We start from the raw sequence: 27,906 nt of genomic DNA, 5'->3' as shown, positions 1-27,906 counted from the left end.
TATCAAGGCAATGGGAATACAATGGGTAAAGTCCAAGAAACTGGTAAAACCTAGGAAGACAGAGAATCATATGAAATTATTCTTCCAGGCACAACTCTGTGCTTAAATATTAGAATTGGGTGTGGGGCAGGAGACAGTTTTGGTTTCATGCCTTTTGAGATTCCATTTTCCCATTCTAGAAAACCTTGAACACTCTGAATGTAGGGGCAGCACTAAGGTGCAGCTGTGTCCTTCTAGCGGAGAAGCAGGGCTCTACCGTAACTAGAGCTCTGAGAGGGGGATGTCAGTCAGAGGTCTCCACCACAGCAGCCTGACACTGCCTTTCTCCCCGGTCCTCCAAGCCACCAGCGATGACCCTGACACACTTTGCTCTTCTTTCAAACTGCTCAACCCATTGTAAAGAGAGCCCCTTTTTAGGTGAAACTCCCTAGAAATACAGGTCTTCAATTCTCCATGTAATTAGTGAAAAAATAAAACAAGAGACACAGCAAAGTCCCAGGAAGTATAGGAAGAAAACACACATCTCCTGGCTCTTTAACGCACAAATGGTCTCACTAGAATTCTCTGAAAATGTATGCTAGGTTTTAGCAGAAGAAAACTCTGTAGGAAAACACAGCTAGAGTTACTGTAAGAAAGTAGTTTAAAATAAAGCATTAGGTAGTATAGTTGGGAGAAAATCTAACAAATGAAATGTAAACAATTAGGGTGTGTCCTCTCCCACCAAACAAAAACAAAACTGTTTGATTATTTTTACAGTGCTAAAGTTAGTTCATTACAGTACCTTGTCACCCTTCTTTACTGTCCTGGTTGTCAATTTACTGATGGCTTTCTTAGCTGCATCTCCAAGACGACGCTGTGAAAATTGCAAATAAAAACAGATATTAAGTGTAAGGTCTCTGAATGACGTACTTTATTTCTAAGCAATTAAAAGTATAAAGTCTCCATTTTACTACATTCCTCTCCATGTCCTACATATAAGAGAATGATAAATTTTTTTTTTTTAGATAGAAAAACTGGTGGCTATGCCACAGATTCAGCATTCTGGTTGAATAATAAAAAGTGTTAGAGCGGCCGCGCGCGGTGGCTCAAGCCTGTAATCCCAGCACTTTGGGAGGCCAAGACGGGCGGATCACGAGGTCAGGAGATCGAGACCATCCTGGCTAATATGGTGAAACCCCGTCTCTACTAAAAATACAAAAAACTAGCCGGGCAAGGTGGCGGGCGCCTGTAGTCCCAGCTACTCGGGAGGCTGAGGCAGTAGAATGGTGTAAACCTGGGAGGCGGAGCTTGCAGTGAGCTGAGATCCGGCCACTGCACTCCAGCCTGGGCGACAAAGCAAGACTCCATCTCAAAAAAAAAAAAAAAAAAAAAAAAAGTGTTAGAGCACCCTGTTAGGTCCAACTCCCTAGAAATATAGGTCTTCAATTCTCCAGCAGTAAAAGCCAGGTGTCATAATTGCTGCATTTTGTGTTGAATAAACATTTGAAATATCACAGCATTATCAAACCTACTTCTTGTACACTCCAGAGCCACTCCTGCTGCTCTAATGGCTTTTGGAGTCTGCTCAAGGAATGATCACCATGAGGTGTGTAAATGCTGTCTTAGAAAAGGGAAACCCTGACTGCTCCTTGAAACTGCTTAACACATCATCAAGCGTGAAGAGAAGGAACGCGTCACAGCTCTACTTCCGGCTCTGCTACACTACCCTCTGTCATCCTAGGAAGGTGTATTTACCTTCCAGGGTTGAGCTGTTTTCATGATCTCTAAGGGTGAGGTCAGAGAATCTCCAGGGCTGGATTTATGCAACATTCTCCCGGATACTGCTAGCACTGCTTGGTACCAACAACCCAAAGATGAAGAGATGGTGATCCCTACCCTTGAAAAGCTCACTGAACTGGGAACAGTTACATTAACGGTGAACCCTCAAGCATGCCCAGGGCCAGGTGGCAGCAAGAGGAGGTGACTAGGAGGGGTGGGGCGAGGCAGGGGAGCAACACCAAGGAAGGTCTTGAGGAGTCGAGGCCTGGGTCAAGACTGGGAAGGGGTGAGATGGGAAAGGCATAGGGTTAGGAGGCGGTTCCAGGTGTAGGGATAGGAGGAGGTTCCAGGCAAAGTCATAATCTGGTAAAGATAAATAGGTGTAAAGAACAGGTATGTGAAGAAAACTAAGAAGAGCATCTGCTTTCCTGTTCAAATTAGAAAAGCTTTGTGAATCAGAGGGCCCTAGAACATTCACACTGGGACACAGGGCACAAACCAAGACTGTCCCTGGCACATCAGGGAGATGGTCCCTCTAGACACATCCGTGCCCTACACTGCGGGGAAGGCAGATGCTGCTCCTGACGGAGCGAGGCGGGGACCAAAACAACAGAGACCTTAAGAATGTTAAAAACCCATACAATGATGATGAGCATTTTTTCATGTGTCTGTTGGCTGTATGAATGTCTTCTTTTGAGAAATGTCTGTTCATGTCCTTTGCCCACTTTTTGATGGGGTTGTTTGTTTTTTTCTTGTAAATTTGTTTGAGTTCTTTGTAGGTTCTGGATATTAGCCCTTTGTCAGATGAGTAGATTGCAAAAATTTTCTCCCATTCTGTAGGTTGCCTGTTCACTCTGATGGTAGTGTCTTTTGCTGTGCAGAAGCTCTTTAGTTTAATGAGATCCCATTTGTCAATTTTGGCTTTTGCTGCCGTTGCTTTTGGTGTTTTAGACATGAAATCTTTGCCCATGCCTATGTCCTGAATGGTACTACCTAGGTTTTCCTCTAGGATTTTTATGGTATTAGGTCTAACATTTAAGTCTCTAATCCATCTTGAATTAATTTTCGTCATCACATGCAAATCAAAACCACAGTGAGATACCATCTCACACCAGTTAGAATGGCGATCATTAAAAAGTCAGGAAACAACAGGTGCTGGAGAGGATGTGGAGAAATAGGAACACTTTTACACTGTTGGTGGGATTGTAAACTAGTTCAACCATTATGGAAAACAGTATGGCGATTCCTCAAGGATCTAGAACTAGATGTACCATATGACCCAGCCATCCCATTACTGGGTATATACCCAAAGGATTATAAATTATGCTGCTATAAAGACACATGCACACGTATGTTTATTGCAGCACTATTCACAATAGCAAAGACTTGGAATCAACCCAAATGTCCATCAGTGACAGATTGGATTAAGAAAATGTGGCACATATACACCATGGAATACTATGCAGCCATCAAAAAGGATGAGTTTGAGTCCTTTGTAGGGACTTGGGTGCAGCTGGAATCCATCATTCTTAGCAAACTATCACAAGAACAGAAAACCAAACACCGCATGTTCTCACTCATAGGTGGGAACTGAACAATGAGATCACTCGGACTCAGGAAGGGGAACATCACACACCGGGGGCCTATCATGGGGAGGGGGGAGGGGGGAGGGATTGCATTGGGAGTTATACCTGATGTAAATGACGAGTTGATGGGTGCAGCACAGCAACATGGCACAAGTATACATATGTAACAAACCTGCACGTTATGCACATGTACCCTACAACTTAAAGTATAATAATAATAAATAAATTAAAAAAAAAAAAAAAAAAAAAAAAAAAAAAGAAAGAATAAAAAAAAAAAAAAAAAAAAAACCCATACAAACATGTAAGAAAAAATGTAGGGGAAAGTTTTAAATACACAAAAGAACAGAGAATAATTTAATAAAGCCTTCCCTATGTATCTAGCATCCGGCTTCAGTTACCAGAATTTTACTTCTAGTTTTTTTGTTTTTTTTTTTTGAGACGGAGTCTCGCTCTGTCGCCCAGGCTGGAGTGCAGTGGCGCTATCTCGGCTCACTGCAAGCTCCGCCTCCCGGGTTTACGCCATTCTCCTGCCTCAGCCTCCCGAGTAGCTGGGACTACAGGCGCCCGCCACCTCGCCCGGCTAATTTTTTTGTATTTTTAGTAGAGACGGGGTCTCATTGTGTTAGCCAGGATGGTCTCGATCTCCTGACCCCGTGATCCGCCCGTCTCGGCCTCCCAAAGTGCTGGGATTACAGGCTTGAGCCACCGCGCCCGGCCTACTTCTAGTTTTTATGTTTCCCCTCTTTATTGTGTTAGATGATTCTGAAGCATATCGTAAGCATCCCATCATTTCAGCCATAAAATTCTCACTAAGCACCTCTAATAGATACGGGCTTTTGTTAGATGCCATTATCTTTCCTAACAAAAGTAACAATGGTTAATCAACATTATCCAATACTCACATTATATTACAAGTTCCCTAGGTGTTTACAGAATGTCTTTAAGTAGCTGGCTTGTTTGAATCGAGATATAAAATCCACACACTGCGTGTGGCTGCTCTGTCTTCGAAGCCTAATCTATGAGTCCCCTCTATCACGCTGGTTTTAAACTGCCTTATGGAGATAGAATTGACGTAAAATAGACTGCATATATTTAAAATCTACACCTTGACAAAGATTTAAAGTTACAGTTTGAAGTTGCATATGAAATCTACACTTTTGTTTTCATGACCTATGAAAACCTAGCTACAATTAAGACAGTGCATCGATCACATCCCCAAATTTCTTTGCGCCCCTTCCTAATTCCCTCCTCCCGCCACCCCATCCCTCCATGATCTACTTTATGCTCCAGCAGTTTACAACTTCAGGAATTTTATATAAATGGAATAGATACAGTATGTACCACTGTGTGTAGGCTTCTTTCACTCAGCATGATTGTCTTGAGATTAATCCACCTTGGTGCATGTTTCAACAGTTAACTCCTTTCTAATGTTATCTAGTATCCCACTGAAGAGATGGCCCACAATATCCTTTCACCTGTTGATGGGACATCTGCATTGTGGTCCAGTTTTTGGCTGTACTGAAAAGCTGACAATATTCTTTAGTTGTATGAAGACTGTGCAATTCTTTGCATGGACATATGCTTTCTTTTTTCCTGAGGTAAACACAACAAGTAGAAAGATGGGCTCACCTGACAGGTGTCTGACTTTTATTTAAGAGACTGCCAAAGTGTTTTCCAAACTGAGCATACTATTTTACATTTGCACCAGCAACGTGCAACTATAATAGTTCCTCCACATTCTCACCAACACTTGGTATGGTGAGTTTTTGTGGGGTTTTTTTTGTTGGTTTGTTTTTGTTTTTTTCCGAGACAAGGTCTTGCTCTGTCTCCCAGATTGGAGTACAGTGGTGCAAACACAGCTCACTGCAGCCTCGACCTCTGGGGCTCACTCAAGTGATTCTCCTGCTTCAGCCTCCTGAATAGCAGGAACTACAGAGGTGCACCACCATGCCCAACTAATTTTTTTATTTTTATTTTTGTAGAGACGAGGTCTCACTATGTTGCCCAGGCTGGTATCAAGCTTATTGGCTCAAGCAATCCTCTTGCTCTGGCTTCCCAAAATGCTGAGATTACAGGTGTGAGCCATAGCACCCAGCCTCCTTACAGTTTTAATCTGCATTTCCCTATTGTAATGATGTTGACCATCTTTTCCTGTACTTATCAGCCATATGTACATTGTCTCTGGTGAAGTGTCCGTTCATGTTTTTTGCCTGTATTTCTGAGTTGTTTTCTATTATTGACTTTTGAGAGAACATTACATATACCAGATAAAAATCCTTTTGCATGTATTTTCCCTCACTTTATGGTAATTTTGATGAAGTCAATCATTTTTTCATTTGGTAGATGGTGCTCTAGTATCATATTAAGGAATCTCTGCCTATTTCAGGGTTACAAAGACATCTCCCTGTTTTCTCTTCTAGAAGTTTTATGGTTTTATACTTTGTATTTAGGGTTCTGACTCATTCTGTGTATTCTGTCAGGCACAGATGATTTTTTTTTTTTTTTTTTTTTTTGCATACGGACATACAATTGGTCTAGAATCATTTGCTGAAAAGGTTGTCCGTTCTCCACAGAATCACCTTTCCAAATCTGTCAAAAATCAGTTGTACATAAATGTGTGGGTCTATGTGCGGACACCACGCATCTATTCACCATTAAGGAAAGACAATCCTGTCCTGATTTCTGAAGCTTTGAAACAGGTCTGAAATTAGGTGGTGTTAACCATCCCACATTTCCTTTCTATTCTAACATCCTTGTGGTTTTTCTCGATATTTTGCGCTCCCATATGAACTTTAGGATCAGCTTGTCCATCTCTATGATAAAAGACATCAGGGATTTACAATGAGATTGTGCTGAATGTATACATCCACTTGGGGAGAATGGGCATCTTAATAACATTAAGTTTTCCACTCCACACTGTGTATGTGTCTCTCTACCTACTTAGTTGATTAATTTCTCTCAGCAATAGTTAGTTTTCACTATATAGGGCATATTGCATATTTTGTCAGATTTACTGTTAAGAATTTCTTATTTGTTGATGCTATAGAAAATGGGATTTCTTAAAATTTAACTTTCTTAGAGATGCGGTCTTGTTGTGTTGCCCAGGCTGGACTCAAACTCCTGGGTTCAAATAATCTTCCACCTCAGCCTCACAAGTAGCTGGGACTATAGGTGTCCACCATCTGCTTGATGAAAATGCATTTTTAAAAACCAATTCTTCATTACTCATATATAGAAATAAAATTAATTCTTTTATATTGATCTTGTATCATGGAACCTTGTTAAATCTGTTGGTCTTTTTCATAGATTCCAACATATTTTTACACTAAATTTCTACAGAAAATAATGTCTGTAAATGAAGGCAGCTTACTTCTACATTTCCACAATGGATGCCTTTTACTTCTTTTCCTTTTTATTTACTGTGCTGACTAGAATCTAAAGAACAACGCAGAAACAGAAGTGACCAGAGGACACACTCTTCTCTTGTTCCTAATGTTAGAAAAAAGAATTTACTTGTTCACCATTAAATATAATGGTAGCTGTCAGTTTTTCATAGATGCCCCTAATAGTTTGAGGAAAGTTTTAAAATCAGGAATCGATGTTGGACTTTGGCAAATATCTTTTCTCCATCTACTGAGATCATACAGTTTTAACTTTTTTGGCCTGCTAATATGGTAATAATACATTAATTTTTGAATGTTAAATGAAACTTACATTCCAGGAGTAAACACCACCTAGTCATGATGAATGTATACATATTGTTGAATATAATTTGCTAAATTTTTGTTTAGAATTTTTGCATCTACGTTCAAGAGGGGAACTGGTCTGTAGTTTTGTTTTGTAGTATTTCTGTCTAGTTTTGGTATTAGGAATGATACTGGTGCCATACAATGAAATTGGAGGTATTCCTACCTTTTCCACTTTCTGTATAAGTTAAGCATTTGAAATCAAAATCTGAAATGCTCCAAAGTATGAAACACTGTCAGTGCCAACATGAAACTTAATGGAAATGCTCACTACAGCATTCTGAATTTCAGAATTTTGGATTTTGTATGCCGAAATGGTTAAGTATAATGCAAATATTCCAGAATCTGAAAAACTTCTGCTCCAAAGCATTTTGGATAAAGGGTACTCAACCTATAGTTGGTTTGAGATTGTTATCACAGCTGCCCCTTGAACAACATGGAAGCACCCATCTCCAGCAAGTCATCTCCTATTAATTACTCTGGTGTAGTATCTATTTGTTCTTGAATTTCTCCAACATGCTTATCTTGAAACCCTTTACGCCCTGATTTTTTTTTTTTTGTCATATCTACAATCTGCTTCATGATTTCCTTGACTGGCTCTATCATAAATCCTGTGAACTGATATACAATGCCTGAACACAGTTTTCTCCCATAGAAATCTTTTGTTTAGACTTTCATGGCACTTCCTATAATAATAATGACATCTTCAACAGTGCAATCTTTCCAGACTTTCATGATGTTTTATCTGGATTCTATTCTATAGCATTAAATGCTTTACGTAGCATACTGTGTGTACTAAGCCATATGGGTCCTTATGACCCCCTGCTCTAGAGGCTGAATTCGAGGCATGTCTGGGGTCGAGAAGACCTCTCTGAAGCCTTCGGTATTGAATTCATGGGGTTCTGGGTGGCCAGGGGCATGTTCCAATATCAAAAACACGTTAAAAGGCAGTCCTACCCTGGCAAGGTACTTCCTAATTTCAGGGACAAAGCACTGATAAAACCAATTCACAAAGAGTTCCCACTATTCGGTCCTCCCTGTTTTGCAATTAAAACCTGATGGATGGTATTTATAATTTCCCTTCTAGGCTGGGGTTTAGTAGCTTTATCAATAAGGGCAGTCTTGATCATAGACCTGACTGCATTTGCACAAAACAAATGCCTAAAGTCTTAGTTCTCTCTTCTCTTCCTTACTACTAAATGTCCTTTGTGGCATTTCCCCCTCCAAATAGGGCACTTTCATCAACATTAAAAATCCATTCAGAAAAATAACCTTTCTCCTCAATGATTTTCTTAATGAAATCTGGGAATCTGACTTGACTGCTACTTCTTGTCAAAAGCTAGTTCTCCTGTTATCTTGTCATTTTTAAAGACAAATCTCTTTCTAAACTTTTCAAACCAACCTTTGCTGCCATTAAATTCTCTAGCTCTATATCCTTTGCTTTGCTTTTCCTCAAATCACATTGGATACTATAGGTATGCCTTCCTTATAGAAATCCTGCACCCAAATAAAAGCTGCAAAAGGCATTTAGCAAAAAGTATACTGTTTTCGTGCCCGTTGGTGTAGCTATTGCAATGGCTTCATGAGTAGCTTTTTCTGTTCTCGTGTGTGTTTTAAATGATATGCTAAGTCATTCCTTGTGAAATGGCAGCACCTGCGCTGAATGAAGACTTCTCTCTATGGTATGTATCAAGCACTACAACTTCTTGTAATGTCATGACTTCTCTCTGCTTCTTGGGAGCATTTCTAGCATCACTATGGCACCTCATACAGGCCCCATGGTGTCATATTCAAGGTTCATGAAATTGCACTAAATACAATGAAAACTACGTGAGAACTGCAAGAGATCACTTTTACTGCAATAATCAGCCTACTGGAGGGACAAACTGCTCATAAGGGTATGTCACATGACATTTGAAGTGGATACTGGCAACACCTGCAATCACAATAGCAACAGGTGGCTATGAAACTGTTCCATTAATACAGTACATACTACCGTTAACTTTATGCAGTTACGATTTAACACAGTTTACATTTCTTCCAACTGTGACTGGTACCTTGTATTTGTGTGTGTTTTAATAATTGTTAACTTTTTACAATGGATCTTTGTATATTTTATGATAGTAAATGATAAAATAGACTAGTATCTACATATATTTTAAATATGATGACATACCTTTTTCCACTTTTGTGTGATCTCTTCAATTTCTTTCATCAGTGTTTGAGAATATTCCTTGGTTAAATTTATTATTCTTATGTATTTTATTTTTATGTGACTTGTAAATAGGATTGCTTTCTTGATTTCCTTACTATCTAGTTTGTTACTGGCGTATAGAAATGATACTAACTTTTGTACACAAACTTTGTATCCTCCAACTTTACTGAATTTATCAGGTTTATGAGTTTTTGGTGAACTCTTTTGTTTTTTTTCTACATATGGTCACATAACCTGAAAAGGGAGATAATACTCTCTTTACTATATGGATGCCCCTCCCTCCCTTTCCTTTCCTCCCTCCCTCCCTTCCTATCTTTCTTTCTTTCTTCTATTTTTTTTCTTAGAGACAGGGTCCCTACTCTGTCACCCAGGCTGGAGTGTAGTGGCGTGATCATGGCTCACTGCACCCTGGACCTTCTGGGCTCAATCGATCCTCCTGCCTCAGCCTCCTGAATACCTGGGACTATAGGCACACACCACCACAGCTGGCTAATTTCTGTATTTCTTGTGGAGAAAGGGGTCTCCTCACATTGCTCAGGCTGGTCTTGAACTACTGGGCTCAAGTGATCCGCCCACCTTGGTCTCCCAAAGTGCTGCGATTACAGGTGTGAGCCACCAAGCTTGGCCACCTTTTCTTTCTTTCTATGTTCTGATTGCTCTGGCTATGACTTCCAGTACTATGTGGAATAGGGGGGTGGTAGGTAGAAGTGGGCATCCTTGTCTTGAACTAGTTCTTAAAGGAAAGTCTTTCAGCTTTTCCTAACGAATATGATGTTAGCTGTGGGTCTTGTATATCCTTCATTATTTTGAAGTATGTTCCTTCTATACCTAATTTCTGAAGAGTGTTGAATTTTATCAAATGCCTTTTCTGTGTCTATTGAGAATATGGTATTTGTTGTTCCTTTATTCTGTTGATGTGATACATCACGATTACTGACTTGCATATGCCAAACCATCCATCCCTGGGACAAATCCCACATTATATTGCTGTGTTATCTTTTTGATGTGTTGTTGGGTTCACTTTCTTCGAACTGGGTTGAGGATTTTTGTGTCTATGTTCAAGGACATTGGCCTGCCGTTTTCTTATTTTATTGTGCCCTTGCCTGGTTTTAATATTGGAATAATCTGGGTCTGGTAGAATAAGTTAGAAAGAATTCTCTCTTCTTTCATTTTTTGAAATAGTTTCAGAAGAACTGACGTTAATTATCCTTTATAAATTTGATGGGATTTGGCAGTAAAGCCATCTGGTCCTGGGTTTTTTGTTGAGGGGTCATTACTATTTATTGCTCTGTTCATGCTTTCTGTTTCTTCTTGGTTCAATGTTGGCAGATTGCATGTGGCTAGGAATGTATCCATTTGCTCTAGGTTTTCCAGTATGTTAGTGTCCAGTTCTTCACAAACCTCTGATGATCCTTTGTATTTTGTTGGTTTCAGTTGTAATGTCTCCTTTTTCATTTCTGATTTGAGGCTTCTTTTATTCTTGGTCTTTTAGCCATTTATCTATTGGAAAAAACAACTTTTCATTGTGTTGATCCTTCGTATTGTGTTTTTAGTCTCTATTTCATTTAGTTCTATGCTGATCTTTATTATTTCTTTCATTCTACCAATTTTGAGTTTGGTTTACTCTTGCTTTTCCAGTTCCTTGAGGTACATAACCAGGCTCTTCATTTGAAATATTTCTAATCGTTTGATTTAGGCATTCATTGATATAAACACTTCTCTCTTAGCACTGCTTTTGCTTTATCTTGTAGATTTTGGTATGTTTTATTTCCATTTTCATTTATTTCAAGAACTTAAGAAATATCTTTCTTAATATGTTTGTCAACCGTATGGTAGTTAGAGATCATGTTGTTTAGTTTCCATGCAGATACTATTTCCAAAGTGCATCTGGTTATTCAGCTTTATTCCACTGTGTTCTAAGATGCATGACATGATCTCTATTTTTAAAAATTTGTTGAGGCTTGTTTCTAATTCACAGTGTTTCTAAGGAATGTTACATATGTTGAGGGAAATGTGTGTTCTGCAGCAATCTCATACAGTGTTCTGTAAATGTCTGTTACGTCCATTTGGTACATAGTACAGTTCAAATCCAATGTATTCTGTTAATTTCTGTCTAGATAATCTGTCCAATGCTGACAGCAGGTGTATTAGTTTGTTTTTATGCTGCTATGAGGAAATACTGGGTAATTTATAAAGAAAAGAGGTTTAATCAATTCAGTTCTGCATGGCTAAGGCCTCTGGAAACTTACAATCATAGCAGAAGGCACCTCTTCACAGGGCAGCAAGAGAGAGAATGAGTGCCAGCAGGGGAAATGCCAGACGCTTATAAAACCATCCCATCAGATCTTGTGAGAACTCACTCACTATCGCAAGAACAGCATGGAGTTAACCGCCCCCATGGTTCAATTACCTCCCACCGGGTCCCTCACATGACACATGGGGATTATGGGAACTATAATTCAAGATGAGATTTGGGTGGGGACACAGCCAAACCATATCAGCAGGGTACTGAATTTCCCAATCATTATTGTATTGGAGTGTATCTATCCCTTGAGGGCTAGTAATATTAGCTTTACTTATTTATGAGTGCCATGGTGTTGGCTGTATAAATATTTTGAATTGTCATATCCTCCTGCAGAATTGATCCCTTCACTATTATCTTATTTATATTGTCGTTTTTACTTTTTTACATAATGTCTGTTTTATCTGACATAAGAATAGCTATTCCTACTTGCTTTTGCTTTCTGTTTGTGTAGCATACCTTTCTCTATCCCTGCACTTTCAGTCTATCTGTGTGTCTAGGTATCACACAGTTGTGTCATTTTTAAAAATCCATTCAGCCAGGCTGTATCTTTTAAGTGGAGCATTTAATCCATTTAGGTTCAAAGTTAACAATGATATATGACATTTTGTTCCTGAAATATATTGTTATCCAGCTGTTTTCTAAATTCTTTATTTTTTCTTCTGTCTTTGTAGTTTCATGGAGTTCTGTCATGGTGCCAGTTGATTCCTTTCTCTTCTTCGTGTAATTGTTTTATGAGACTTGTGAATTTTATACTTTCATGTGTTTTTATGATGGCGAATATCAACCTTTTGTTTCCATGTTTGGGACTCCTTTGAGCATTTCCTAACGTATTAGTCCAGTGGTGATGAATTCTCTTAGTGTTTGCTTGTCTGAGAAAGACCTGATTTCTCCTTCATTTACGAAGTTTATTCCAGCTGGATGAAAATTTTTCTCCTTGTAGCACTTTGAAAATAGCATTCCATTCTCTTCTGGCTTGTGTAGTGTATCTTTCCCTACCTGCTGAGAATGTCTGTTGTTTGTCTGATGGAGCTTCCTTTATAGGTGACTAGGTGTTTTTCTCTTGTTGATTTTGGAATTTTTTCCTTCACAATGACTTTAAGCAATCTGATGACTATATGGTCATGGTGAAGTCCTTTTGCAATGTGTTTGCCTGTTGTTAATCTTTGTGCCTCTTGTATCTGAATGACTACATGTCTTGCTAAACTAAGGAGTTGTTTTCATCCATTACTTCCTTAAATAAGTTTTCTAAACTCCTTGCTTTTTTCTTCTTCCTCTGAAACACCAATGATTCAAAATTTAGTTGCTTTATATAGTCCATGCTTCTTGGAGGCTTTGTTATCTTAAAGTCTTTCTTTTCTGTGTTTTTGTGCAACCAGATTCATCCAAAACACTTGTCATCAAGTTGTGAGATGTTTTTCTTCTACCTGATCTAGTTCAGTGATCCCCCCAACCTTTCTGGCACCAGGGACAGGTTTTGTGGAAGACAATTTTTCCACAGACTGGAGGGTAGGGGATGGCTTCAGGATGATTCAAATGCATTACATTTATTGTGCACTTTATTTCTATTATTATTAAATTGTAATATATAATGAAATAACTATACAACTCACCATAATGTAGAATCAGTGGGAGCCCTGAGCTTGTTCCCCCACAAGTACATGGTCCCATCTGGGAGAGATGGGAGACAGTGAGAGATCATTAGGCATTAGATTCTCATGAGGAACACTCAACCTAGATGCCTTGCAAGTACAGTTCACAATAGGCTTCATACTCCTATGAGAATCTAATGCCACCCCTGATCTGAGAGGAGGCAGAGCTCACGCAGTAATGCTAGCAATGCGGAGTGACTGTAAATACAGATGAAGCTTCAGTCACTCACCTGATGCTCAGCTCCTGCTGTGTGTCCTGGTTCCTAACAGGCCATAGACCAGTACCCACGGTCTAGATCACTCCTGGTCTAAATCATGGTTAAAGCTTTCAAATGTATTTTGTAACTCCTTCGATGAACATTTCATTTCCAGGAGCTGTTTTTAAAATAAAAAACCCATATTATTTGACATTTTGAGGATTTAAGGATCCATTGTTGGAGAATTACTGTATTTTTTTGGGGGGGGTGTCATACTATCTTTTTCATACTTTCTATAGTATTATATCGATTTCTTCACATCTGCACAAATAACTGCTTGTCCTTATTTTTGAATTTGTTGTTGGACTGCACATTTTTTAATCCTGAGGCTGTTACTATGATGTAATTTGAGTAGGACTGTTTGACTTCGCTTCTGGGTGTGTTCAGTAGCAAATACTCTATGATTTCCTTGGATATAAACAACCTTAGTGTGGTGGATTTCTTACATGCTGGTTATAACAGTAGTGTATTGGGTGGGTGAGCTGGCTCATAACCTCCTGAGAAGCTGGGGTGGCATGAGCAATGGTGGTAACAGAAGTCATGAAAAGCTTTTCTTGTTCCCAAGTGCTGTGTACTTGTGTAAGCAGATGTTGTAATGGGCTATGTAGGTCAACCTCAGGTCAGCAGGTGGTAGTTGCAGGTCAGAGCTGGTTGCAGTTGTAACAGTAAGGTTTATAACTTATCTTTGTTAACCAGGAGAAGTACTTAAGTGTCCCATGTAATGGGATGGACCAGGGAAAGCTCAGTGGTTTGGGTCTTACACTCAGCCTCGGGGAAGAGGAGGGGACTGGTGGGGAGAGGTGAAGCTGGGTAGAGCTGGACTGGGCAAGACAGCCATTTGGTCTCCCAATAGCAGGCACAACCACTGGCTCTGACAGGGATCTAGGGACAGTTGCCAGACCCTGCAGAAATGCCTAGGCAAAGATTAGAGCAACTGATATTGCACCAGTGTCCCTACACAGGAAGGCAAAGGCAAACCAGCTGTTAAAACCAGGCAAACAGTATGGGACCTGCCTCTCTCTCACTCTCCAGAACCACTGGGACTCATTTCCTCATCCCAACCACAGGAATCAGAGAGACCATACAAAGCCTTCAGTCAGCAAAGCTGCCTTACGCAGTAAAACTTGCTACTGGGGCCAAAACCATACCTCTCAGGCAAATCTCCTGCTCCAGTCCCATGATGGGGGTGCAGGGGTCCAATTCTGGTGCCCGAAGCTGGAGGCCCAAGCTGTACTCATTTATCATTTCTGGGTGTGTGGGCCCCTTTCCAACCAAAGACCCAGTGTTCCAATCCTGGCATGAGACTTTACAATGCTAACAGATGCTGCTGCTGCTAGGTCATAGGATTCCCATACAGCTTGCCATGAGCTAGGATTGAGAATGGAGTCCTCTTATCAGCCACCAGGTTTGGGAAAATGCATGAGGTGCATCCCAGGTTGTTCCTTCTCAATGTCTCTCAGCTACTCCCTAAGTAAGATCGAGGGCTTGGGAGGCTCAAGGTGCTCTCCTGTGGCCTGGATTGTACAACTCCCCAATGGGAAGATGAACTGCAGAGGACACTCACTCCCCATCTCCTGTATTGGGGATTTTCTCAGTTTTTAGCCAGACTCTGCCAGGAGAACTGTCTCCGAATTTTCTCTTTCCCAGTGTCTGAAATGTTCTGTTTAATTCCTGTGTTCCTTCTTGGATAAAAGTTAATGATGTGACTACGTGCACACTATTTTGCTTTTTCCAAGTGGGTTAGGCATGCTGGAAAAGCCTCTAATCTGCTGGCTCTGGGGGAAAAACCCATACAAAGACTGTGTTTTCTATTTCTGTGAATAATATCACTGGCATTTTGATAGGGATTACATTCAATCTGCAGGTCACTTCTGATAGTTATTGTCATTTTCACAATATTAATTATTCCTATCCATGAACAAGGGATGTCTATTTTTTGTTCTCTCTTCAATTTCTGTCATCAGCGTTTTACAGTTTTCCTTGCAGACACTTTTCTCCTCTTTGATTAAATTTATTCCTGGGTATTTTATTATTTTTTGGTGGCTATTGTAAATAAGATGAACTTCTTGATTTATTTTTCCGTGACTTAATTGTTGGTGTATATACATGGAACTGATTTCTGTATGTTAATTTTGTATTCTGCAACTTTATTTATTAGTCCTAAAAGAACTTCCAGTAAATAACATGTTAAATAGAAGTGGTGAAAGTGGGCATCCTGTGTTTTTCCACATCTTAGTGGAAACATTTTCTGCTTTTCCACATTCAGTATGATGTTAGTTGTAAGTCATATACGGCCTTTATTGTGTTGAAGTATGTTCTTTCTATACCTAACTTGTTAAGAGTTTATATCATGAAGCCACCTATCAAATGCTTTTTCTGCATCTACTGGCATTACCACGTTTTTTTGTTCTTCATTCTGTTGATGTGATGCATCACATTTATGGATTTGCACATGTTGAACCATCCTTGTATTCCCTGGGATAAATCCCACTTGTTCATCATGAATGCTCTTTTCAATGTGCTGCTGGATTCAGTTTGCTGGTATTTCGTTGGGGGTTTAAAAATTTATGTTCATCAAGGATACTCGTCTATGTTTTTATTTTGTTGCATCCTCATATGGTATTGCTATTAGGGTAATGCTGGCCTTGTGGATTGAGTTCAGAAGAGCTCCCTTCTCTTCAATTTTGTTTTTCTTTTTTAAATTAATTAACTAATTAATTTACTTATTTTGAGATGGAGTCTTGCTCTGTCGCCCAGGCTGGAGTGCAGTGGCGCAATCTCCGCTCACTGCAAGCTCCTCCTCCTGGGTTCACGTCTTTCTCTTGCCTCAGCCTCCCGAGTAGCTGGGACTACAGGCGCCCACCACCACATCCAGCTAATTTTTTGTATTTTTAGTAGAGACAGGGTTTCACTGTGTTAGCTAGGATGGTCTTGATCTCCTGACCTCATGATCCGCCTGCCTTGCCTCCCAAAGTGCTGGGATTACAGGTGCGAGTTACTGCACCTGGCCTCTTCTCTTCAATTTTCTGAAAGAGTATAAGAAGAACTGGAATTAGTTCTTCTTTAAATGTTTGGTAGAATTCTGCAATAAAGAAATGAAGTGCTGGACTTTAATGGGAGACTTTTAATTACAGATTCACTCTCATTACTCTTAACTGCTCTGTTTGATCAGGTTTTCTATTTCCTTTTGATTTTATGTCGGTATAAGTGTGTGGGAAAATTTACTAGTGGTTTGTCAGTCTTATTTTTTCAAATTTTTTTTTTTTTTTTTTGAGACGGAGTCTCGCTCTGTCGCCCAGGCTGGAGTGCAGTGGCGCGATCTCGGCTCACTGGAAGCTCCGCCTCCTGGGTTTACGCCATTCTCCTGCCTCAGCCTCCTGAGTAGCTGGGACTACAGGCGCCCGCCACCGCGCCTGGCTAATTTTTTGTATTTTTAGTAGAGACGGGGTTTCACCGTGGTCTCGATCTCCTGACCTTGTGATCCGCCCGCCTCGGCCTCCCAAAGTGCTGGGATTACAGGCGTGAGCCACCGCGCCCGGCCTTTTTTCAAATATTTTTATTTCACTGATCATCTGTATTGTTTTAGTCTTTTTTAAAATTTTATTTCTTTTGGAGACAGGGTCTTGCTCTGTTGCCCAGGCTGGAGTGCAGATTGGCTCACTGCAACCTCTGCCTCTTGGGCTCAAGTGATTCTTCCATCCAGCCTCCTAAGTAGCTGGGATTACAGGTGCACACCAACACGCCTGGCTTATGTTTGTATTTTTATTTCTAGAGATGGGGTTTTGCCATGTTGCCCAGGTTGGTCTTGAACTCCTGGACTCAAGCAATCAGACTGCCTTGGCCTCCCAAAGTGCTGAGATTACAGGCATGAGCCACCATGCCTGACCCTTTAGTCTTGATTTTGCTTATTCCTGATTTGAATTTCATTACTATTATTATTATTATTATTATTTTTGCTTCTTCTGATTTTGGGTTTGCTTTGTTTTCACTTTTTTCTTTGAGACAGAGTCTCGCTCTGTCACCAGGATGGAGTGCAGTGGCATGATCTCGGCTCTCTGCAACCCTTGCCTCCTGGGTTCAAGCAATTCTCCTGCCTCAGCCTCCCGAGTAGCTGAGACTACAGGTGTGCGCCACCATGCCCAGCTACTTTTTGTATTTTTAGTAGAGACGGGGTTTCACCATGTTGGCCAGGATGGTCTCGATCTCGACCTCATGATCCGCCTACCTTGGCCTCCCAAAGTGCTGGGATTACAGGCATGAGCCACTCTGCTCGGCCTGTTTTTGCTTCTGTAATTCTTGAGATGCATCATTAGATTGCTTATTGCAAAACTTTCTGTTGTTTTGATGTAGGTGTCAATTGCTATGAACTTCCCTCTTTAAACTGCTTTTGCTATATCCCATAGGTTTTGGTATGTTCTTTTCATTTTATTGAAGAAATTTTAAAGTTTCCTTCCTAATTTACTCATTGATCCATTGGTTGTTTAGGAGCATGTTTGTAAATTTCCATGTATTTGTACAATTCCAAAAGTTTCTATTGTTACTGATTTCTACCTTTATTCCGTTTGTGGTCAGAAAAGATCCTTCGTATGATTTTAATTTTTAAAAGGTTTTTAAAATTAAGAAACACCATCTGACTATATTGCCCAGGCTGGTCTCGAACTCATGGACTCATGAGATCCTTTCTGCCTTACCTGCCCTAGTAGCTGGGACTACATGCAAGCAAAACTGAGTCCAGCTGATCTCAAATCTTTTAATTTTGTTGAGACTTGTTTTGTGGCTTAACATGTGGCCAATCTTGCAGAATACTCTACTGGTGATGAAAACAATGTGTATTTTGCAGCTGTTGTATGAAATATATTGTAAATGTGTTACTTCCATTTGGTCTAAAGTGCAGTTTAAATCCAATGTTTCTTTATTTTTTTGAGATGGAGTATCGCTTTGTTGCCCAGGTTAGAGTGCAGTGGTGTGATTTCAGCTCACTGCAGCCTCTGCCTCCCAGGTTCAAGTGATTCTCTGCCTCAGCCTCCCGAGTAGCTGGGATGACAGGTGTGCATCACCATGTCTGGCTGACTTTTGTATTTTTAGTAGAGACGGTTTTGCCGTGTTGGCCAGGCTGGTCTCAAACTCCTGGCCTCAAGTGATCCGCCTGCCTTGGTCTCCAAAAGTGCTGAGATTACAAGTGTGAGCCACAGTGCCCTGCCTGTTTTTATCTGATACAAGTATAGCCACTCCTGCTGAGTTTTTATGTCCCTTTGCATGGAATATCTTTTTTGCACCCTTTCATTTTTAGCCTATATGTGCCTTTAGAAGTGAAGTGAGTTGGCCGGGCATGGTGGATCCCCAGCACTTTGGGAAACTGAGGTGGGCGGATCACCTGAGGTCAGGAGTTCGAGACCAGCCTGGCCAACACGGTGAAACCTCATCTCTCTAAAAATACAAAAATTAACCAGGGATCGTGGTGGGCACCTGTAATTTATTCAGGAGGCTGAGGCAGGAGAATTGTTTGAAACCAGGAGGCAGAGGTTGCAGTGAGCTGAGACCGCACCACTGCACTCCAGCCGGGGAGACAAAGCAAGACTTTGTCTCAAAAAAAAAAAAAAGAAAAAAGAAGAAAGAAGTGAAGTGAGTTTCTTATAGGTAGCACATGATTGTGTTACGGTTTTTAAAGATTTCATTTCACCAGTTTATGTCTTTAAGTGGTGAAATTTAATTTGCTTACATCCAAGGTTATTACTGATAGGTGAGGACTTATTCCTGTCAATTTTTAATTGCCTTCTGGTTGTTTCATACATCCTTTGTTACTTTTGTTCTCTGCTATTGTTTATCATTAAGGTTTGGTGGTTTACTGTAGTGCTAAGATTTGATTCCTTTCTCTTTCTCCTTTGTGCATCTGCTCTCTACCAGTGAGTTTCATCCTCTTGCATGTCTTCCTGGTAGTGAATACTAACTTTTCCAGATATAAAACTCTCTCAAGATGTATAACTTTCTCAATTTTTGTCTATTTCACCCCCATTTCTGAAGGATGGCTTTGAGGGACACAGTATTCTTCCTTGGCTAGCAATTTTCTGCTTTAAGCACTTTAATTCTATCATTCCATTCTCTCCTGGGCTGTAAGATTTCTGTAGAAAAATCTGTTTTTAGTCTAATAGGGATTCCCTTATGTGACTTAATGCTGTTCTCTTGCTGTTTTGTGAACTCTTTCACTCTTGACAATTTGACTATAATGTGACACAGGGAGGATGTTTTCAGATTTACTCTTTGGGAACCACTGGGTTACCTGGATCTGGTGTCCATATATCTCCATAGACTTAGGAAGTTTTCAGATTTTATCAAATAGACTTTTAAAGCCTTTCCCCTTCTCTCCTTCTGGAACACCCATAATACAAATATCTGCTTGCCTAATGTTCCATAAGTTTTGTAGGCGTGCTTCATTATTTTTCATTCTTATTTCTTTTTTTGTCTCTGACTTGTTAATTTCAAATAACCTACCTTCACGTTGAGAGATTTTTACATATGATCGAGTTTGCTGTTGAAATTCTTCATTGTGTGTTTATTTTCATTCACTGAATTCTTTAGCTGAAGGATTTGATTCTTTCTTCTCTTTTGTTCGATTTCCTGTTCACATTGTGAACTGTTTCCCCAACTCTGTTGATGTCTATACATGTTTTCTTGTATCTCTCTGAGTTTCCATATGATCATAATTTTGATTCCTTTTCTGGCAATTCATTGAGGTTTTTCCCATTGTAGTGTGTTACTAGGGAATTAGGTTCCTTTGATGGCATCATATTTCCTTATTTCATGTTTCTTGTGTCCCTGTGTTGATGTCTGTGTATCTGGTGGAGCAATCACTTCTTTCAAATTTTCTAGAGTGGTTCTCCTGAAGAAAGATTTTCACCTACAGTTTAGTCTTAGTGTGCCAGTTGGGAAAGGTGTGGTGACTATGTTTCTGGATAGGTGCAGTGGTACAGTGTTTGTGCAGTTTCAGCTGAATTCAACATCAGCAGTACCCATGGGTGCCTCAGTGGTATAGGCTGTGGATGTTTGTGGCAGTGGTGTAAGTTGTTATCCTTTCAAAGGCCTTTGAGGACCTACTATTCTTGCTTTCCCCACAATGAGGAGACTTAGCCAAAGTGATCCCTGTTGGTGTGAAGTCTGATGTTACCTACAAGCAGCTGCAGCAGCACTGGATTCCAGGAGCAGGTGCTCAGAATGACTATGGGACCATGTCCTAGGCTCAGTCTCACAAACCTATTTGTGGCACCTGTGGCAAAGTAGGATATATGTTACCCACATGGTCAGGATCTGTGACTGTGAGGTACTCACTAGTAGCTTGGACCTAAGGGTCTACATTGTGGCTGTGACTCTATCCCTGGGAGTTAGGGCGTAACACTGGCCTGACTAGGTAGAAGGGGCATTCTGGAAGTTTGCGTCAAGGGTCTGGCTGCAATTCAGGAACACGAGCCAGCAGGGCTCAGTGGCAACTAGGGTCCCACGGAATGAAGCACCATACACTATTGACTATAGACCCTGGGATGGCAGGGCCCAGCAGTATCTTAGATCTGTGAAGTCCAGTGCAATGACAGCAAGCATCCCAGCTTAGGGGAGCAGAGCTGTTGTGTGGACCCAGCATGGGAGGGGGGGATAGCACAGTGATAATTCCACTCTCCAAGAGGAAGGTTATCTAAGCAGCTGAGCTTCTTGAAGACTGGCGCAGGTTCAAGCAAGCAGGGTACTAAAGTTCTGTGGCCTGTAAGGGCAACGTGTCTCAGCTCAGTCACTGCTCTATTTCTTTGGGACATGGTGTACTGCATCAGCTCATTCCTGGCATGCACAACAGCTCAGTGTGGCCAAGGCATCAATTCCCCAAAGGATAAGCTCAGGCCCAGGGGGCATACTCTTTTGGGTGGGCCAGGCACCACTTCCCTGGGATGCTGGGAGCTGCTTCAGCTTAGGTACTGGGATGTGTGATCACTCTGGAGGGCCAATGCACCACTTCCTGGGATGCATGGCGCTGCTTCAACTGAGGCACTGGGGAGGCATGATTGCTCTGAGTGTTCAAGGTACTGTTTTCCCAAAATGCAGGATACTGCTTCAGCTCCCGTCCAAATCTGTGCGGGAAAGGATAGGTGGAGTGGCTCCATCTCTGCTTGGCTCCTCAAGAACAGAGCCAACAGCTGCACCCAGCTCAGCTTAGAGACGTAGGGCCACTGTGCTGGGGTGGTTTGGTGGCAGCTTAGCCTCAGGGACAAAGGGGAGCCATGACTACTTGCCCCTGGAGCGAGACACACTTCAGTCACAGCTCCAATACCAAGATGGTATAGCACAGCAGCTGTGTGGGCTGCCGGGGTTGGGGCACGGTGCTAGCTCCTTCTCTGTGGGGTGCACAGCCAGGTGGACTCAGCTGGGTTTAGTGTCTGTGAGGACTGGTGGGAACCCCAGTGGTGAGGTCTGCAGGTACCCACAGTGTTGAAGGGGCTGCTGGGATCCTCTCACTTACCTCCTCACCACAGTGAGTTCTTCCTGGTTCCCAGCTGATCCTGGTTAGAGGATGGGACAGTAGAGGCCCAGCGTTTCCTTCCCATCTCTATATGGCTATCTCTGTGGCTATCTGAGACGTCTGCGCTCTCAGAGCTTCTGTCATTCCTCGGATGCACTTCTGTACTCTCCCTCTGTTATTTTCATTAAGTTGTTTATTTATTGTTCAGGCTTTTTTTGTGAGGAGGACAAGTTCTAAGGATTTCGAATGGGTCATTTTCCTAAGGTAACTCAGATCTGGGTTATTATTATTATTAAGGAATTTGAGGAGATTTTACAAGAATCTCACTGCTTCCATGTTGTTCAGATCAGAATGCTACCAGAGAGTTTTGAACAGAAAAGCTCCTGATGCTGTCTGAGGCTTGGAGAACGACAATCTTTCCTCCACAGGAGGCCCAGGTAGGGTCTCTAACATTTCAGAGACAAGAAGAGCCTGAACTAGGCAAGCAGCAGTAGGGAAAGAAAGAAGACCACAAAGTCAAGAAAAATTTAGCAGATAAAACCAACAGAACCTCATGACTGACACGGAGGCACGCACGAAGAGGGGGGTTTGAGGAGAGGTGCCCCCAGACTTCTGGCTCGCTGACGAGCCGTGTGAGAGTGCCTGCCTCACACTGCATTATGGAATAGCCAAAAGCAGAGAGCAGGTGCTGGTGGCGGCAGTTCAGTCTTCAGCAAGCTGATGTGAATGCATGTAGGGTATCTAATGAGAGACCTACAAATATTTAGATATATCATATTTTCCACCTCTGAACTTTGAACACCTCTTACAGAAAAAGGACAAAATATCTCTTCTCTGTGTTAGGTATTAATGTCAATACCTTCACTGTAATTTTTCTTTGGACTTAGCTTCAGTATTACTACCTTCTTCTGAATTATCCTTTGAGTTTTTAATCAGCTCTTCAACATTTCCCATCACTTTGTGACAGGTAAACCTGTGACAGGTGTAAGTGTCTATGTATGTGTGTATAATCTGATCTCTTACTGGAATCTGTCTAAAAGCCACTATTTTTTAAAAATAATTTTTCATTCTAAGTCTATCTGCATCCTGCTAACTCTCAAGTACCTAAGATGAGGTGCAAAATTCTTTCATGAAGATCGCTTTTTATTAAGGTCTCTTACCTTCACCTAAATTCCATGCCATTAAGCCACTGTTTTTCAAGGTGTGGTCCATGGGACAGATGCATTAAATCTACCTTGAATGCTTAATAATGTATAATAATAAAATTGATACTAACTAAGGTTTATTCGGTACATACCATGTGCTAGGTACTGTTCTAAGCCCTTCACAAGTACTGACTCATGTTATTGTCACAGTCATTTTATGGGAAAAGAACTGTATTATCCCATTTGACAGAAGAGGAGACTGAGGCAGAGATTAAATAATTTGCCCACACCAAAAGCTGGTAAGCAGGCCCTATCCAGACTCGCTGAATTAAGGGGAGGAAAGATCTTGGAAATTTGCAATTTTAAAAAGTTCTCCCGCCCCCAAAAGGAGCTCTCACATGATTTTTTTTTTTTTTTTTTTTTTTTTTTTTTTTTTTTTTTTTTGAGACGGAGTCTCGCTCTGCCACCCAGGCTGGAGTGCAGTGGCGTGATCTTGGCTCACTGCAAGCTCCGCCTCCCGGGTTCACACCATTCTCCTGCCTCAGCCTCCCGAGTAGCTGGGACTACAGGCGCCCGCCACCTCGCCCGGCTAGTTTTTTTGTATTTTTTAGTAGAGACGGGGTTTCACTGTGTCAGCCAGGATGGTCTCGATCTCCTGACCTCGTGATCCGCCCGTCTCGGCCTCCCAAAGTGCTGGGATTACAGGCTTGAGCCACCGCGCCCGGCCTGATTCTTTTGTATACTAAAGTTTGAGACTCACAAACCCTAGTTTCAAAGCATTTTCCCGTAACATGCTACCCACTTACTGATATTCTCTGTACTTCACACTGTGCCCTAATCCTTTAACAATAAAACTCCTCAAATTCACACCTCATCACACACAGAATGTTGGAAATGACAAAACCACAGAAAGGCATCATCTTACAAAGGAGAAAAACCAAGCCCCAGAAAGAGGTGAGGTGACCCGTCTGAAGTTACTACAAGTATTCAGACTAGGACCATAGATACTCTTTCTACTCCAGTTCTTCCTCCACTATAGAATGCTGGAAAGACTTTCTATAGCACACAGCTTGAGGGGTTTGTCAGGGGCCAGATTATCTTATCTCATCTGGTCAAAGCTGCAACAGTAAACACGATTCCATATTTGAAATCAAAGTGGCAAAATGTTTGAATTGGCAGAAAACAAGTTAAAACAATTCATACGGCTTAATCTAACAGGAATAGTTTGTTCAATGGTTCAGAGTATATTAAGGATAGGTCACTTTGATGAAATCCATCTCAGGTTTCACCATTCGGTAATCAGAACTCTCCCATAGAATTAGAGTAAGTCTGTATCTGCACAGAGTAGGGTTTTCTTCTGGTAAACACTAGGGAAATCTAGGTATAGAATCTTTCCCCAATGCAAAGTGCCTTGTAGTCTTCACCCTCCTTCATTCATTCACCACCACTTTTTTCCATTTTTTTTCTCAAAAGAAGCATCTGTTAACTCTTTTCCAAGAAACCATCTGCCTGTGCCCGGATCACTCCTCTCCTCTCTACATAACCTTAATTTATTAACATCATCTTCCTTTGTTCTTCAACATTTCCTCCTTTCATAGCTCCTTCTCCCTAAGTCTCTTGCATCAGAAAAGAATCGTATATCACTCCACTGCTAAAAAACTGTACTGATGGCCTGGCATGGTGGCTCACGCCTGTAATCCCAGCACTTTGGGAGGCCAAGGCGGGCGGATCACCTGTGGTCAGGAGGTCGAAACCAGCCTGGCCAACATGGCAAAACCCCGTCTCTACTAAACATACAAAAATTAGTCGGGTGTGGTGGTGGGTGCCTGTAATTCCAGCTACTCGGGAGGCTGAGGCAGGAGAATGGCCTGAACCTGGGAGGCAGAGGTTGCAGTGAGTTGTTATCGAGCCATTGTACTCCAGCCTGGGCAACAGAACAAGACTCTGTCTCCAAAAAACAAAACAAAAAAAAAAAAACAGTACTGATTATAGAATAAAGTCTAACTTTCTTATGTGATTCATGCCCTTCATAGTCTAGTGACAATTTATTCATCTAATATCAGTTCAACAGTCACAAGGCTCCTGCCCACTATTCCTGATGTTCCAGTCATTCAACTCTTTCATCTCTCTGTGGAAAATGATCCGTTTGCCTGACTCTCCTTCATCTCCATCTGATGAAGTCTTATTCATCCTTTAAAATTCAGCTCCAAGGTCACTACCTACCTTCTCTGTGAAGTGTCCTTGACTCACTGAGAGTAACATCATTCTGCCCCCAAAGAATAACTCTTATACCACACAGTATTTTGACTGCATCTGTCATTCGAACAGAAGGTAAGCTCATTCTTGAATTCATTTAAATATTTACTGAGGCAGTGCGATGTGCCAGGCCCCATGCTAAACCCCAAAGGATATAGAAATGAATTATCTTCCAAAGACCATGATCTTAAGAGCATATTTTGTGCTTTAAAAAAAATCAGATCTTAAGCCTCTGACATGTAATATTTAGAAGGCATATAATACAGTCTCTGTATATGAAAAGTGTTATTTATTTACAAAATAGCAGGACATTAAAAAGAAGATATCAGAGTATCTTCAGTATCTTTTAAAAACTGGTAAGATAATAACTTCTCAGCTCAAACATCTATTTCCCCTTTCCAGTTCTTTTGGAATTGTTAATCCTTAAGAAACATAATGAACAAAATTCACTCTGCTATCCAAAATGACAAAAGAAGTCTGTTTTGGGGTCATATAATCCTTTTCTGTAGGACAAATCTTGGCAGTATATACAATACTTCTTCTCTCCCAATTTGGAAGAAAACAAAAAAAAAACCTTTTAAACCCACCATTTTTCAAAGATTAACTGTACTCATGCAAAGTTTTAGCTTTTCTCTGACACAGGAATGTTCCATGTATTTCCACACTCCCCTGACAGGCAAATGCATTCTCCAATTAGCTACTCAATGACCTTTCATGATGAAAATAGGCAATAAGAGTGTACTTCATTTCAGCAACCCTGAGATATTTATAAAGTCAAACGATATTATATACACATGTTATGGCAAGAAGCTTTTACAAATTTTAAAGACCTTAAAAAGCATAAGCATTTTCACTGGGAAGTTTTAAAAACACATTCTACATTCAGGTGTCCATTAAGCTGCAGAATGTTTTACATCTGCCCCATCCCTAAACAGTAAAATGAAAACTTCATCGTTCTGCTTTAGAAACCAAATTTGACCACTTTGAAATTAAAGGTGCAATATTAACCATGTAACTGTTAAACATTTTACATGCTTCAGAAAATCCTTAAGCATTCATTCAAAATAAAGGTAACAAACATCTACCCTTTTGTGTAAAATAACTATCACTGACTTAATTCAACAGTGACATTTAAGTTTACCATCAGTGGGAATCTGAACTATCTAGACCTATAGATAGTAATTAGATGCATTCTGATAGTTTTCCAGGAAGAGCAAACCACAGACACTCAGCCATGAACTGAAAAGCCAAAGCATTAGATTCTTATATCACACGTAAAATGTTCTCAATTGTGAGCATTTTACTATGTTTAGAAAGTTATTTACAACGTATGGACCTCTTTGGCAACATGTTCTACAGGAAGAACTGCTTCATGGTAACAGTTTGTGGCGGCCGGGTGTGGAGGTTCATGCCTTAATTCCAGCACTCTGGGAGGCTAAGGCAGGAGGATCACATGAGGTTGGGAGTTTGAGACCAGCCTGGCCAACATGGTAAAATACCATCTCTCCCAAAAACACAAAAATTAGCCAGGCATGGTGACGGGCACCTGTAGTCCCAGCTACTCGGGAGGCTGAGGCAGGAGAATCGCTTAAGCCCAGGAAGCAGAGGTTGCAGTGAACCAAGATCACGCCCCTGCACTCCAGCCTGGGCGACAGAGCGAGACCCAGTCTCAAAAAACAAAAACAAAAACAGTTCGTGGGAGAAAATCAGAGTCTGTCCTTAAACTCACTGGTTTTCCTTTGCTAATATTCTGGCTTCTCTTTTAAAATAGCCAAAGGTTTCAACCAGTCTAGCTGTTGCCACCTTCTTATTAAACTTTAATAGGCTAAGCTTTTTAAGCCACATAAAAATTTCATCAAGCATTTGTCAACCTTAGGGAAAACGGAAGGAGGAAAAAAGGTCAGAACATCACTTTCCACCACAGTAGCATCTGGAGAGAGATGCTTTGGAAGGATCCTGCATGCAGTCAGCCGCAAAATAAATGCTAGGAAACAAGCTCGCTGTTTGTGGCCTGCACCAGATGGCGATTACGTTTACTCCTTCATCACCCGCAGGCCCCACACTGGGTGCTAATTAAAGCACTATCTTCCAATAGCAGGCTCCTGGGACAACTGTGAGCCTTTGTTCCAACGTCCTCGGGGTGTGCTGCACGCAGTCCATTGCTACAGGCTTGCTTGTCAAGAACACCGCTTCAGAGCAGCTCCTTATCATTTTACTTTCAGTGTTTCATATGTCAACATATTTTAAAAACAAATCTTTAGTTTTGTTTTTTTTCCCAAACTATTACATGTTATAGGAGGGAAAAGGAGGTGGGCTGTCTGGGGTCCTCAAGACATGAGAAACCGGTGGTGGGTTCCAAGCGTCCTTCCTTCCCCCACAGATCTCTGACAATGTGCTGCAGAAGCCTCCAACCTGGAACTGCCAACAGGACCAGAGCAGCCCCACCACCAGAGCACCCCACCGCCAGAGCACCCCCACCGCCAGAGCACCCC

General features: G+C 41.1%; 2 protein-coding genes across 10 annotated transcripts in view; both read right to left on the bottom strand.

Moving 5' to 3' along the window:
* TBC1D9B (TBC1 domain family member 9B) overlaps nucleotides 1-27,906 on the bottom strand; it is a 322,522-nt gene that overhangs the window by 114,891 nt on the left and 179,725 nt on the right. The gene's annotated exons all lie outside the window — the stretch shown is intronic.
* RNF130 (ring finger protein 130) overlaps nucleotides 1-27,906 on the bottom strand; it is a 157,848-nt gene that overhangs the window by 67,763 nt on the left and 62,179 nt on the right. For all 9 annotated transcript variants that reach the window (XM_050794232.1, XM_050794233.1, XM_050794226.1 and 6 more), the window contains one exon: nucleotides 782-853. In XM_050794232.1, the coding sequence (XP_050650189.1) occupies nucleotides 782-853 (72 nt within the window). The remainder of the gene's footprint in view (nucleotides 1-781; nucleotides 854-27,906) is intronic.

Source organism: Macaca thibetana, chromosome 6 (genome assembly GCF_024542745.1).
Source record: "Macaca thibetana thibetana isolate TM-01 chromosome 6, ASM2454274v1, whole genome shotgun sequence".
NCBI lineage: Eukaryota > Metazoa > Chordata > Mammalia > Primates > Cercopithecidae > Macaca > Macaca thibetana.
This window is presented reverse-complemented; position numbering and strand designations above follow the sequence as displayed.